Source organism: Drosophila ananassae, chromosome XL, assembly GCF_017639315.1.
Source record: "Drosophila ananassae strain 14024-0371.13 chromosome XL, ASM1763931v2, whole genome shotgun sequence".
Classification (NCBI taxonomy): domain Eukaryota; kingdom Metazoa; phylum Arthropoda; class Insecta; order Diptera; family Drosophilidae; genus Drosophila; species Drosophila ananassae.
The window spans coordinates 13528732-13542063 of NC_057931.1; the positions used below are offsets into that span (position 1 = coordinate 13528732).

At 43.1% G+C, this 13332-nt stretch overlaps 2 protein-coding genes across 2 annotated transcripts in view; one reads left to right on the forward strand and one right to left on the reverse strand.

Moving 5' to 3' along the window:
- Window positions 1–453: 453 nt before the first annotated feature.
- The window catches only part of LOC6503148 (chondroadherin), a 34767-nt gene continuing 21888 nt past the window's right edge, over window positions 454–13332 (forward strand). The window contains exon 1 of the mRNA XM_001963488.4: window positions 454–833. The gene's annotated coding sequence lies outside the window, so the exon portion shown is untranslated. The remainder of the gene's footprint in view (window positions 834–13332) is intronic.
- Window positions 3041–4273, reverse strand: LOC6502954 (clumping factor A). Its single transcript, XM_001963486.4, has 2 exons — window positions 3889–4273; window positions 3041–3588 (listed from the first exon to the last, which is right to left on the reverse strand). Exons 1-2 carry the CDS (start codon window positions 4103–4105, stop codon window positions 3122–3124), a joined length of 684 nt encoding a protein of 227 aa, XP_001963522.1. The 5' UTR covers window positions 4106–4273; the 3' UTR covers window positions 3041–3121.

Below are 13332 nucleotides of genomic sequence, written 5' to 3' on the forward strand. Positions count from 1 at the left end.
AGGTTAAGCTGCTTTTTAAATAATACGCACAACACGTTAATACACACAGGGGGCACACAATCCTTTCTGCCGCTGGCCAAAAAAAAAAAAACGGCGGCAGAGCCACAGAGCCATTGAAGGATGGGGAGGCAGAGGGGGAAGGCGAGCCCCGAGTGCCGTGCGGCAGCCCCAAGTCCGGGCGCCACATGCGAACATGTCGAGTGGCGCCCAACGACTGTGCCGTCTTCACGCCCGAACCTGCCTGAGCCGAGCACGGCAGCCACACGAGTTGCAAGCGAACCAGTTTCGTGCGCTCTTCGGCTTCGCTTCGCGTCCGGCTTCGGGCCCGGCCGAGCTCCTCGATTGGCGGCGACGAACACGGACGAGCTCCATCGCCAAATGCCAGGCTTCAAAGCCAGCGCCGACGTCGATGCCGATGCCGATGTCGACGTCGACGCCGACGCTGGCCGTAATCCGTTCGCTGGATTTTTTGAATTAGTTGCGTGTGGTAGCTTGTTGACATCAGTACCGGGTACCGGATGCGAATGCGGATGCGAATACGGATGCGGACGACACGTGTGCGTGGCAAGCAAATCTCTCGACAAATCTCGACAAGCCTTGCCAGAGTTTAGAGTTCAGTTCGTTTGTGGGGCGATCGTCAAGAGAACAAAAAAAAAAAATAAATAAATAAATTTAAAAAAAAAAAAAGAGAAAATAGAAAATAGAAAAGAGCCCACCGGTTTACTGATTCTTTTTTTTTGGCTTTATAACTGTTGCTGGTTTTTGTGTTTGTTTTTGTTGTTGTGCTCCTGATTCTTTATGCGGTATCACGTGTGTGTGTGAGGTGAGGTGAGGTGAGTGATTTTTGGATATTGTTTCTGATGCAACTTGCAACAGAAACCAAAGAGAGAAACCAGAAAACCAAACTAAATCGCACTAAACTATAATCAGACCCCGAAACCCAAAAATCCCGAAAACCCTAAAGCCCCAAGCCCCAACCCCAACTCGAACTCTTAACTCCAACTCAAACATGGCAACCAACTGTAAAGCCCTGGCTGTTAGTAGTACCGTTATAACGGACATGGTAGCCTGGAACCGAGCCGGCTGCCGGCCTGACCTGCGGTCATCGGTTGTCCGTTTAGCTAGTTTTGTGGTCGCTTTGACGCGGTCGCGGGCAATTTGAAAGCCAACACCGAAGCGCCGATTACGATAAGTGCAGGGGCCAGAGAGATAGGGCGGAAGGGTGGTGGCAGAAAGGGCTTGCAATCACCATCCAGTTCAGTCCCATTCAGTTGCATTTCCCATTCACTTTCCCCCCGAATGTTGTTGCTCTTTTTGTTGCATCTCTGCCATTTTATAAATATATAAATGTATATGTGTATGTGTATGTGTGTGTGTGTGTGTGTGCTTGTTTGGGAGTTTTTTATTTCAGCCGAGTAGTTAGTTGGCAGCAATTGCCAGTTTCGCAATTAAAGACTCTCTCTCTTTATGCAAAAATATCCGAGAGGCAAAATATTAAATACTAAATGCCATATATGTACCATCCTCTCCTCCCTCTCCGGCCTGTCGGACTGCCATCCCATCACATCATCTCCCCCAGGTGTAGTGGGTGCGAACATGTGAGAGTGGGACAAAGAAATCCAACCAGTCTGGAGATTTGGCCCAAATCGAATTAGTTTCCAATGCGAGCCCCTGCTCCGGGAGGAGTGGCGGCACGCCTTTGTGCCTGCCGACCGACATCCGATATCCTTTCTTTTGTCTGAATCCTCAACAGGATGTTGTGTGTCTTGTAATTAAAGGGCCACGGGGAAGCAGGCTTTTCTTAACTTTCAAAACTTTCATAATAATTAATATTAATATGTATGTGGCTGTTGAAAGGAATTTTCAATTTCAAAGGAAAAAGCATTTCATTTACGAATTCTAAAACGCAAATAAATATATGAAATATTAACTACATTCTGGCAACTTTTCTTTCAGTTTCAAAAAAGTCAATCAAAGACTGCTTCTAAAATTTATAAAATAGTTTTACGACTTAAAACGTTTCACTTTCTTTAAAAATGTATATCTGAGGATCATCAATATTCTCATTTGCGAAATCTTTTAAGTGAAAATTCAAACGAATTTCTTAAAATTCACTTTTTACACTTGAGGACTGGTACTCATTCACGTCTTCTCCCCAACTCTTTTCTTAAAAACTATCACATTTTGAAATTATTCACAGAAGTCTCTACTAGAACCGGGTATAAAAATGATTAATATTATATTATAATTTGTTTCTAATGAATACGCATAGAGCAATAATTCAATAAAGCTTTATATAATAAATAAAAGCATGAATAAATTCAAAAAGCATGAAATAAATTTAAATAAAATAAAATAATTAAAAGAGGGTAAAGTTTCTCTAGTCTATTTTCTTAACTAAATATAGTATAAAAAGAATATGGTATAAAAAGTAAACATAATAATAAACTATCTAATAGGCGGTACTCAAAGACCGTTCTTTTAAACACATAGATTCATAAAACAAGATTTTGTTGCATACTTTTGGGTGCTAGGGAACAAGCCACAGAAAAAAGCAAGTAGGAAAGCAGAATAAAAACTCTATAATTCCTATACAAATTGCCCGATTTCTTTGAATTGGTTTGTAGATTGGCCTTTTTAATAGTTTCTTATTAAAACTAGGTTGGAAAACTTTTCTGATTTATAGATATAAATTCATAGATCTAAAAATTTAAAATATTTTAGGTTAAGGATCGGAAGAAGTGAAATAAAAATTTGATATAGGATTGAACTGTTTATCATGGAAGAGAAAAGCCTTAGCTCGATAATATAGAGTGTTATTTAATTATAGTTTCTGAGATGCTCGAGTTTTCGATTCCTAAAGTTTAAATTAAATTAAATTAAATTTAAATTCAAGCACTCCCAGAGTCTTACAAACAATAATAGAATGAAATATTATTTACCAAGTGGAAACTACTACCTACTATAAAGACACACTTGATAATCTGCCTTTGATAACCTATTATTAAAATGAAACCTAATGATTAAAAAATGGGAATAATCACTGTTGGAGAATTGCATTTACTCAGCCTTGGACGTAAAGATACTAAAACAGGTTACAATTCCATCCATCAGAGCTCTCCTAATCGAAGTGGGCCTCCTTTTTGGCCTGCGGCTTCTCCTCGCTATCCGGATCGTCCTGATCCGTCAAGAGAAATGTCTGGCTGGTCATCGAAGTGTCGAGGGGGCTCTGGCCCTCGTCCTCGTTGCCTTTGGCGGCGCCATCCTCGTCCTCCTCGCTGAACATCAACTGGTAGGGGTTCTGCAGTCCGTACTCCAGGCTGCCGTCGAGCTGGCCCTGGTCCTGGGCCTTCTCCGCCTCCGCCTCCGACTCGGACTCCGATTCGGAGTCACTTTCGCCTTCGCAGCAGAGGATTTCGTGGGCCAGCAGGGCGATGGTCTCCTCGCAGAATATCTCCACGTCGTCCAGCTCGATGTCAGAGTCCCCGTCCAGGGGACTGTACTTGAGGCTGTGTGGCCCGAACTCGCAGCAGTTCTCGTGGCCAGTGTCCAGCATGGCGTTGACATCCGTGTCGGAGTTGCTCTCAGCTGGGGATCAGAGTAGTTTTCGAGGGAAAGGTTTCGAATTAAACAAATCTGACAGCACTGTTAGGGCCCAAGCTAATAATTTCGATTCAATAGCTGGTTCGGGTTAACTTTTGACACGCGACTGTTGTGGCTCTAAATGGGAAGCCCTCTCATGTCAAAACCGTGCGAAAACCCCAAGCCCCAACTGCAAATTAACCACATTCCAGGCATTCGTCATTACAAGTCCCCACTAATTAGAAGCGGAAACTATTTTCCGACTCTCGTGTAAGTCGAGACGGGAGCCCGCATATTAATCGTTACCTTCGTTGCAGTCGCTATCCGTGTCACTGGAACTGCTCGGTTCGTCGCTGCTGGTGCCGCCGCCGACGACGCCTCCGCCGGATATTAGATTGCCTTCCGCCAATGCGGCATCCACGCCCACCTCTACCTCCATGCCCAGATCGTCACCCAGTTGCACTTGGAGCTGCGAGGACCTGGCGCCGCCGTCTCGCTTCGAATTGGGTGCATCGCCGGCCATCTTTGTCTGTAGCTCCTGATTCTCATCGATCGACTCACCTGTATGTTCTATACTTTCTTTTTTCTTTTTTTTTTAATATTATTTAGTTTTATTTTTCCCTCACTCCGCCTGTCACTCAACACTAACTGTGCCTGTGCCTGTGCCTCTATCGTTACGGGAACCTGAATTTGTTTCGATGCGTATTTGAAGTGCTTCGCCCGGGCCACTGAGATTGGCTCCAGGATTGTGTTCTGGGTTGCAGCACGTAATGTCCCTGGGGAGGAGCGAATTAAATTTTATGCCAACTGCAATGCCACCCAAAAGACAGAGGTCCTCAAGAAAACGCCAAGATGGAGTCGCAATCGCAGTCGCACTTCTCCGGCGAGTTCAAGAGTTGCCATTGAAGTTGCAGCAAGTCCGGCACACTGCAGACTCGTCACAGGCCGCAGGCCAAACTGCCTTTAGTCCTCATGCCCCACACACACACATAGCACACACATATATGTACGTATGTGTTTGTGTACTCCACATATACGAGGCAACATGAACTGGCTACCGCAGCAAAGTTACATTTGAAATTTTATTTCCTTGGTCGAGCCAGAAATGCAACAAATAAAAACGGTCCGGGAGCCACGGTTCCCATTCCGGGGGTCCAAAGTCCGGGCTCTGGGCTCCGGACTAGCATCGTTATCATTGTATCACTCTCATCTGGGCCAGTCGACACGCCCCCTTGCCTCCTCACGCCCCTGGAGCTTCACCTTTTATGGGTTATACGACTTTCACATACCCAATAAAGCACTTTAAAAGGTGGCCCAGAGAGAGTGCTTCGGAGAATAAAGGGACACTGCACTGTGTGACCCCGAAACATAAGGGGGTTATAAATTAATGTCCATTTTGGGTTAAAGTGCTGTTAGGTTTGGATAAATATATTAAATATCAACAAGTTTTTATTTAAAAAACTAAAACAGTGCATAATAGATAGTTAATATGAGATATTTTCGTAAGTGGTGACCCCGATTTCACAAATTTAATTGCAAAAATAATGAAAATGCTTTTATACTCCATTTACTGGCTAAAGATTCTATAGGTTATGAATATAATTCATATATTTCACCAATTATTTATGAGTTATTTAAAATAGTTGCCTAGAGTTTCCTAAAATAAGGTATCTGTGGTGACCCCGAATGACAATTTTCACAACTCCTTCGCTTCTTCTGTGACAGTGGTGTGGGAAATAAATAATTTCCCCCGCCAATTAGAAAATAGTTATATATAAATTATGGTGTCTCCAATTTGTGCTCTTCCAGCCACTAAATTAATATTCCCCGTCCCCAACAAGGAGCACTTTTTTGGAGCCTAACTTTCACCCGTTGCCATTTGCATCCAGGCCAGTTTGCCCTTCGCTTTCTATCGCTCCCGTTTTGCATTTTCACTTCCACTGCCGTTCCTTTGAGCCAGGAGCTAGGGCAGAAGTAGGGCCCGGACCAGGAATAGGACCAGGCGAGGACCACTTTGGTGAACCACAATTTCATTTCGCTTTGCCCTGGCGTTTAGCCTGTTTCGGTTTCGGTGCAGCTTGTATCTGTTTCTCTTATTTTTTTTGGCCCTCTGTCTCCAGTCCGGCTTCCAGTCGGAGGCCTTCCGGTCGTCAGAAGCAGTCGCTTTGTGGGTAGATCTTTGGTATCTCGGCATTGTGTCGCCCGACCTCCAGCTTTCCCGTCCAGCTCTCTAGCTCTCCAGCTCTAGTCCAGAGCCATATCTTTACTTTAAGGCAGGCAGCCAGCTCATTGCCCGCCGCGTTAACGAACATAATAACCCTTTTCTCTCTAATTACACACCGAATTTACTACAAACGAGCAATAAAAATCATCCGAGCAAAATCTCTGCTACACTCCCGACTTCCGACTCCCCACTACCCACTACCCACTCCATGGCGCTTAAATGCAAATGCTTTTTTCTCACGCACAGCACAAAAAACATTAACAACAATGACAATAAATGAAAGACATTAATGCTAAGCGATCCGCATCTCGTTTGTGCGCTCCTCCCTCGCCATTGCTGAGAGGGTCTGGGACAAAGGACGACGGACGACGGACGAAGGAGCCGGAACATGGCGACCGTGACAAACTGAGAGCGACGCTCCCTCCGACAGTCAATGAAATAAAATTAAACAATTATGTTGTGTGTCGGTGGGTGGGATGGTTGGTTGTATGCTTTTTTTTTCCGACTCTGCTCTGCTCTGTTTTAAAATTTTTTTGGGGGGGAGGGAATCTCTGACATGCCCTTGTTACACCTTTGCCGCTCCGTCTGGGCCACGTACATAATTATTTGATGCTGGGCGGGTGGCTGCCCTCCCACCGGGTGGCTGCCACTTAAACCTCGCTCACACACTCACTTGCTCAGTGGGGGCAGTCAGTCATCCAGTCATTCAGTCAGTCAGTCAGTCGCTCAACCGACAGTGGGGCAAATTTTACGCGACGTAATCGTAATATGATTATCGTGCTACATAATCCCCCTCTCTCGCGTGTGTGTGGGTGTGTGTGTGTGGGGATGTGTTAAATAACTTCCTTCCGGTGGAAGCGGCGACAACATCAGCCACTACACGGACCAGAGCCCGAACCCGAACCCAGAACCAGACCCCAACCTACCCTCCCCCCTCTCTCTCGAACCGTACTCGTGTATCCGCTTCCGTCGAATAATGCCGCAGAAATGTTCTAAATCTCATATCATCATTTACGCAGTAATTTTTAGAAGCCAACTGGATGATGAGGAGCAGGCACTTCTCCTCTATCCCTCTATCCCTCTATCCTCGCCCTTTGACAGTCGGAGGACACTCTTTGGCAACTCCATCATCCACTGGCAGTGCCAGTGCCGCTGCCGACTAGTTTCCATTCCCATTGCCGTAATAAACAAAAGCTTCAGCTCGCAACTCATGCGAGTGAAACTTTCTGGCAGGACGACTGTGACTTTCGGCTGGGCCACCACCACGTCCACGGCCACGTCCACGTTCAGGGATGACTGAGAGTGTCCTTATTTTAATCTCGACACAAGTTAACAGCATTGTTGGCAGCCGCGTGCCATCCTGGGTGCGCATCAACATAATGCGACCGGCTCCTGCTCCCTACTCCTCTCTGGCATCCGGCATTCATTCCAGACCGCAGATCCTTTCGGAGCGGAGCCTTAGTTTCAGTTTCAGTTTCAGTTTGCCTCCTGTGTCCTTCGTCCTTGGTCCTTGTCATTAGCAGTTAGCATTCAGACGGCATCGTCATCCTCTTCGTCATCATCGTCGTCCTCGCCGTCGTCGTCGTCGCCTTGGTCGCTCCTTGATATCCTTCGCTGGCTGTCGCCTGCCGTTCATAATGTTATGATGGCTAAAAGCTAATTGCGTTTGTCTGTGTTAGTTGCTGACATTTGCCCTCCACATCCTTCGTCCTGTGTCCTTTTCGCCGCTGCCGTCGTCGACGTGGCGGCATTAAGTGTCACTGGAGTGCCTAATCCTTGTAAGTCGTCTAGTTACACATGTTTTTATAACCTGTTTTCCAGGACTAGGTGAGCCAGTCAGCCATCCAGCCATCCAGCTACCCTGTTTTGTTATCCCCTCGGGTGGATTAGTTTCCACCTAAACAAGCAAGGACCTTCAGTTGGATCCTGTTTGTTTTGAGGGCTTCCAGGACTTGCTTACCAAGCATACCAAAAAAAAGGACACACCATAAAGCTGACAAATAGCCTATTTCTTTAGAAGGATATCTTTGTTTTTAGTAACGTAGAAGTGGAATTAAATGTTATTCTTGTTTATTTTTAATATTTTGTTTATTTTTAAGCCTAACAATTAAGTTTTTGTTAGTTATTTTATCTTTAAATTGTTATTATTTTTAGATACAACTAATTACCATTATTATTTCTTACTTTAGTGTTTAATTTAATAAATTAAATGTATTTGAAATAATCTGAAAGTCACATAAAGAGTGTGTTTCATTACTTTTTTGAAGTTGAATTTAAAAATAAATAATTTTATTGTTTTAATTCTAAAAAATCCCAATAAACTCTTTCAAAGATTTTCAAAAGTCTTGCCTTTCCGAGTCCCACTTAGTTCGATCACTTTGTTATTTTGTTTGTTTAAGCAAAAGTGCTTATTGTTTTTGCCATCGTCATTGCCATCATCCCCGTGCCCGTATCCTTTGCTTTGTCAGCTGCGTGTCCTTGATGTCCTGGGGCCATCAACTTATTGTGGTGTCACTCCGCAGAGCAAACTTTGGGGGATCGGATCACTTAATCAGTCAGGACCGGGTGCGGACCCAATGACCGGCTAACTTCACCTGTCAGCCTGCCGAAGGACCTTGCTGGAAGGAGGAGCCTGCCCGCCGCTTATCACTGACAAATCACCAAGTGACTCCTCCGCTCGGCTGACAACAAGAAGTGTCATCATTAACGAACATCGGCCCCAACAAACATTTATCAAAGCCCAACCAAACAAACAAACAAACAAACAAACAAATGATGGGAAAGGCGTCAGGGAACTTTTGGCAAATTAAATCAGTGCTGCTGATGGGGGGGTCCTGGCGCCAGGATGTGGTGTGGATAACCGCATTCGGGACTGAGACGATAAACTAAGCCCCTGGGGAGGGAGTCCATCCGCCCCTGCCTCTACTTCCTCGACTTCCTCCCCAAAGAACAGTTCTGTTTCTGTTTCCCACCAAATCAAGCAAATCGTATTAAATAACAGTTAATTACAAATACACACGGCCCCGAGGACCCCCCAAAATGGTGGCAGGACGAGGACAAGGACTCTCCAGCAAGGAACCATTCTTTGCGGTGGAAGCCAAACGGTTGTTGCGAATTAATTAATGATTCACTCGAATGATTGATTATTTGACTAAATGATTGAATTATGCGCTCTTGGCCGAAAAACCCCTTTTCGTTGGCCACAATGTGCTGCAGCCTTTGACCTTTGGCCAATAACTCAGTCAGGGAGTGGGAGTGGGAGTGGGAGTGGGAGTGGCTGGTGGATCTGTTAGTTGGTAGTTGGAGAAACCAATAAACACGCCCACACACACACACCACACACCACACACATCCTTGAGTCCCACGCCCCCTTTGTATGGCCAGCTCCTTTTCGCTTTCAACGCAAAAAATATGGCATGCCAGCAAGTCCTTTTTATCCTTCTCTCCTCTGGTCGGCGGGGCCTTGTATAGCTTACAAGGACACATTGATCAAAGTCATTGGCTTTTCGTTTGTGGAATTTCGGTTCATAAATCTGGATCCAGGTGGCCGGCAATTAGCCGAGGGTCCTTACCCTCTCGTTATTATTAGAGGGGGGCTTTAATAAATATCCAATAACTGAATATTGTGAATGGGAAATAGTGCCATGGGGATTACAGGACTCTACATGCTACAGAAAATATCAGAGCCCTGTCTTCCACACTCTCCAAGATCCATTCAGAAGGACTTTCTACGAGTACCTGGCATCATTTCTTAGGATTTCACAATGCAAGTTGTTGGGATTTGTATTTTTTTAAATCTTTTAAGGTATTACTATTTTGAAAAGGATGAATGCCAACAGAAAAAGTGATATTCCCTTCTCAAGGTGACACAAAATGATTTGGAAGGAGAGTTCTTTAGAAAAATATCAAAACTAGAATTGAAGATGTTGCTCCAAGGCCTCGATGGTTAAAAGGATCTACACTCATAATAGCATAATATATAGCAAAAATATCATTATTTCAAGCAACCAAATAGAATATTAATAAAAATTAGCAGGGCATCGAATTATAAATATAAATTATTACGCTTGGGAATCGAATGTTTCTTGAAAGTATCTAGGTATAGTAGTATAGTATAGGTATAGTAGGTCTTCCATATCTTAAAAATTTGTGACCTCTTTACATTATATATTATATTAGCATTCCAGATTTTTCCAAATGGGGCCTTAAAATCAAAACAAATATTTAAATCATATTTTATCAGAGAAAGTAAGCTAAAATAATTTTACCAATATTCTAACTGCAACACATTTTTTGTAATAAATATTAAAAGTTTTCGTAAGGGAGTGTTACCGGATAAGTTCAAAAATGGATGGCAGCTCGATTTTGGTGGAAGTAATTATTTCTTTTCTCTATATCCCAAAAAACGCAGCCCTGGCACTTTTGTAAGAAATCTAGTAGCCTTTGAATTTTTAGAAACCGGACCTTAGCCTGAAAATCATCTTTCTTCCGTCAGTTGTCGCTCGGCATTCGATGGGCTGGTTTCTTCTTTTCTAATTTTTATTATATTTTTTTAATAATAAGAACTGATTTCTTTGTGGAAAAAAAATTTTTTTCTTAAATTTTTTTTATTTATATTTAAAAAAAAATCCAGTGGATGGCTTAATAGTGAAGCATTTAGGGATGCTACATCCTTAAAGCTTGTTTTTATACATTTTGATGGGATAAAAATAGGATATTTAATTTGTACACTTATTTCATTTTATTTTTAATTTTCATGGCACTCTTAAAGATGTGCCTTAAAAAGTATCTCCTAAGCCTGCAGGTCCTGATTTTATTTTTTTCTTTTATTCATATTTTTGATTTTGAAATTCTACTTCCACTCCTGGAATCCCTATTTGGGGCACAGTGCTATTTCCGTTAAAGACTGCAGTACTTCTTTATTTATTTTCTTATTTATATACTTTATCTTTCTGTTTATTTTTATCGAAAATAGTTGGACTTTGCAATCAGACGGATTATCGTTCTACGAAGTACCAAGTCGTCTTCTAAACACCCTTCTTTCTGGTGAAGGAACTATATACATCGGAAGGGCTAGGATAGGCCGACTATATCCCTGACTATATAACTGGCATATAATAATTTAAAGCAGAGGCAGACATTATCTTTGATTTGAACCTGGAGGATCCAACCACACGATCTCATCTTTTATTCTAGAAACCCTCAGTCTCAACCCTTTAACCGTCCTATAAACCAAGTTTAAGGCCATCCCCAAGCACCCAATAATAATCTATATGTCTCTGACTTATTAAGAAGTGTTCGATTGAATTTCGGCCCGAAAGCATCTCCATGCCGAGCTTAACCCTCCTCAGACGGCTTTTGGCCAGGATACAGAGGGAGGTCACGCACTTGGCTTTCGTGGGAATACGGTCATGGCTCGGGCCGGGCTAAGATGCTTAGACAAAGGCCTTAAGGAGTCGGGCCGGGACTCGGACTTGGGCAGTGGGTGCCCTGTAGGACTCTCTGGCAGTGTCGTTGACAGCCACAAATTTTGGCCAGCTCCTGGCGGGCGGCCCTTCCTAGCCCAGACACGTCTGAGCCATGTGGGCCCGAAGGCTGTCTGGGGCGCTTTATGTGCATCTGCTGGATGTCGGGGTGTCGGGATGTATATATATTTATATCTTAATACGTATATCTGACGCCTGATAGAGGTGTCCTGGAGGCGTCGTTGTCCTGCGTATTTCAAGCAATGCAATTTGTGTGGCCGATTGTGGTTTTGTTATCGAAGCCTCGATGAGGCTATTGGACAATTGATGAGGAGAGTGTCCCCCTCTCAGGACACGGCAGGAGTCGGCAGGAAACTGGCTCCCTTATCAATCTGGCCATCGTCATTGCTCGCTCATTGTCCGGGTCTTGGTTAACAAACATTTCATAATTTGATTAGTGACATTCTGCACAGGCATTTGGGCGAAAAGATAAGGAATGCACACCACCAGGATACACGCTAGCAGGACATCCACATCCACATTCAGCTAGCAGCTAGCACCTCCTGTACTGGCCTCTGGCAAATGGCCAAAGTTGCAATTAAATTAAAGGATGCGTCGGATTCGTGTGTGGCATGTGTGTCCAGTGTCCACTGTGTCCTATGTCCCTGTGTGTCCTGTTCGGCCTGGGTGTATCCTGTGTGTGTGTGTGTGGTCAGGTTGTGTGGCACCTTTGCCAACCTTCCTGGTCGATCATTAATGAAGTATCCTTTTCTTCCCTTTTTGTTTTTGGCCAGGACATTGCTACTTTAAAGAGGTGCAGCAACAGCAATATTTCTATATCTTATATCTAATGCGAGTGTGTGCGAGTGTGTGCGAGTGCTGCCACAGCTGCCACATCTGCCACAGAAGCAGCAGCAGCAGCAGTTGCCACCCAGAGTCTCCTGTGTGGAAATAATCCCATTTACTGGCTACTTCTTTTTATCACTTATCCAGTTAAAGACGATTCTTTTATTTGCCCTCCGCCACTTGTTTTTATTTATTTGCTATTTATTTTCTCCTCCATCTTGTTGCAGCTGCCACTGGCGCAGCCACAGCGTACTTGCCCCGTGAGTTATGACCCACGCAGTCTGCTCCCCCACTTGCCCCACTCGCTGTCTTAAGAATTAAATATATATTTCACTTCCAAACAAATAAAAAGCCAATTATACTAATTTTTAAATCGCAGAAATAGCTTAATAATAAATTGCATCTTATGGATGCATTTGACCCCCGTGACCCCACAAGTCAGACCCTCAAAAGTACTAGCCATCGAACAAAAATAGATGTATTCACATAAATATGGGGAAAGTGTAAATTGAAATTTTATTTATTTATTTTGATATTATGATTCTGGTTTTCATCTTCGGTTTCCAATTTATTTGCATATGTTTGTGTGCTCATTCATGGCCAGTTGCAGTTGCAGTGATTGGTTTCGGTTTGAAATCAATTTGCTGATTTCCCATTTTTTCCTCTATTTTTTCACATTTTTTTTTAATCTGCATGTGAAGTGGAACCGCTTTTCTATAATCTAACTAGCCTTTGAATCAATCGACTACTTGTCACTGGCACTTTTCTCTCTTTTTGTTCTCTAATTTCAATTTCCATTTCACCTTTCACTTCGAAAGGTGTTTAAGCTTTAAGTGTTTTTTATAAAAGCTATTTTTAAATAAGATTTGTTCTAAAAATGGTATTCAAACTAAGGGCTTCAGTTTTTTATTTGAAAATAAGAATTAATAATTATTCTTTTTAATACATGTCTTCTTATTTTTGAGACTTTTTAGCAACTTTTCTGGCTCTTTCTGACATTTTTTAAACTCATAACCCTCAAAAAGTGTGCCCCTTTCTCCTTTTTACTTAAAATACCATTAAAGCGTTTGTTTTTAATCCTAAATTACACTAACATTCGAAATAATAGCTATGAACTAAGTTTAAAAACCAATTTAAAAGCCATCTTCAATCACTTGCCAATAAATAGCACTATACTCCTTTAAGAGTCCTGTTGCCTACCAAGATCCTCGCTTA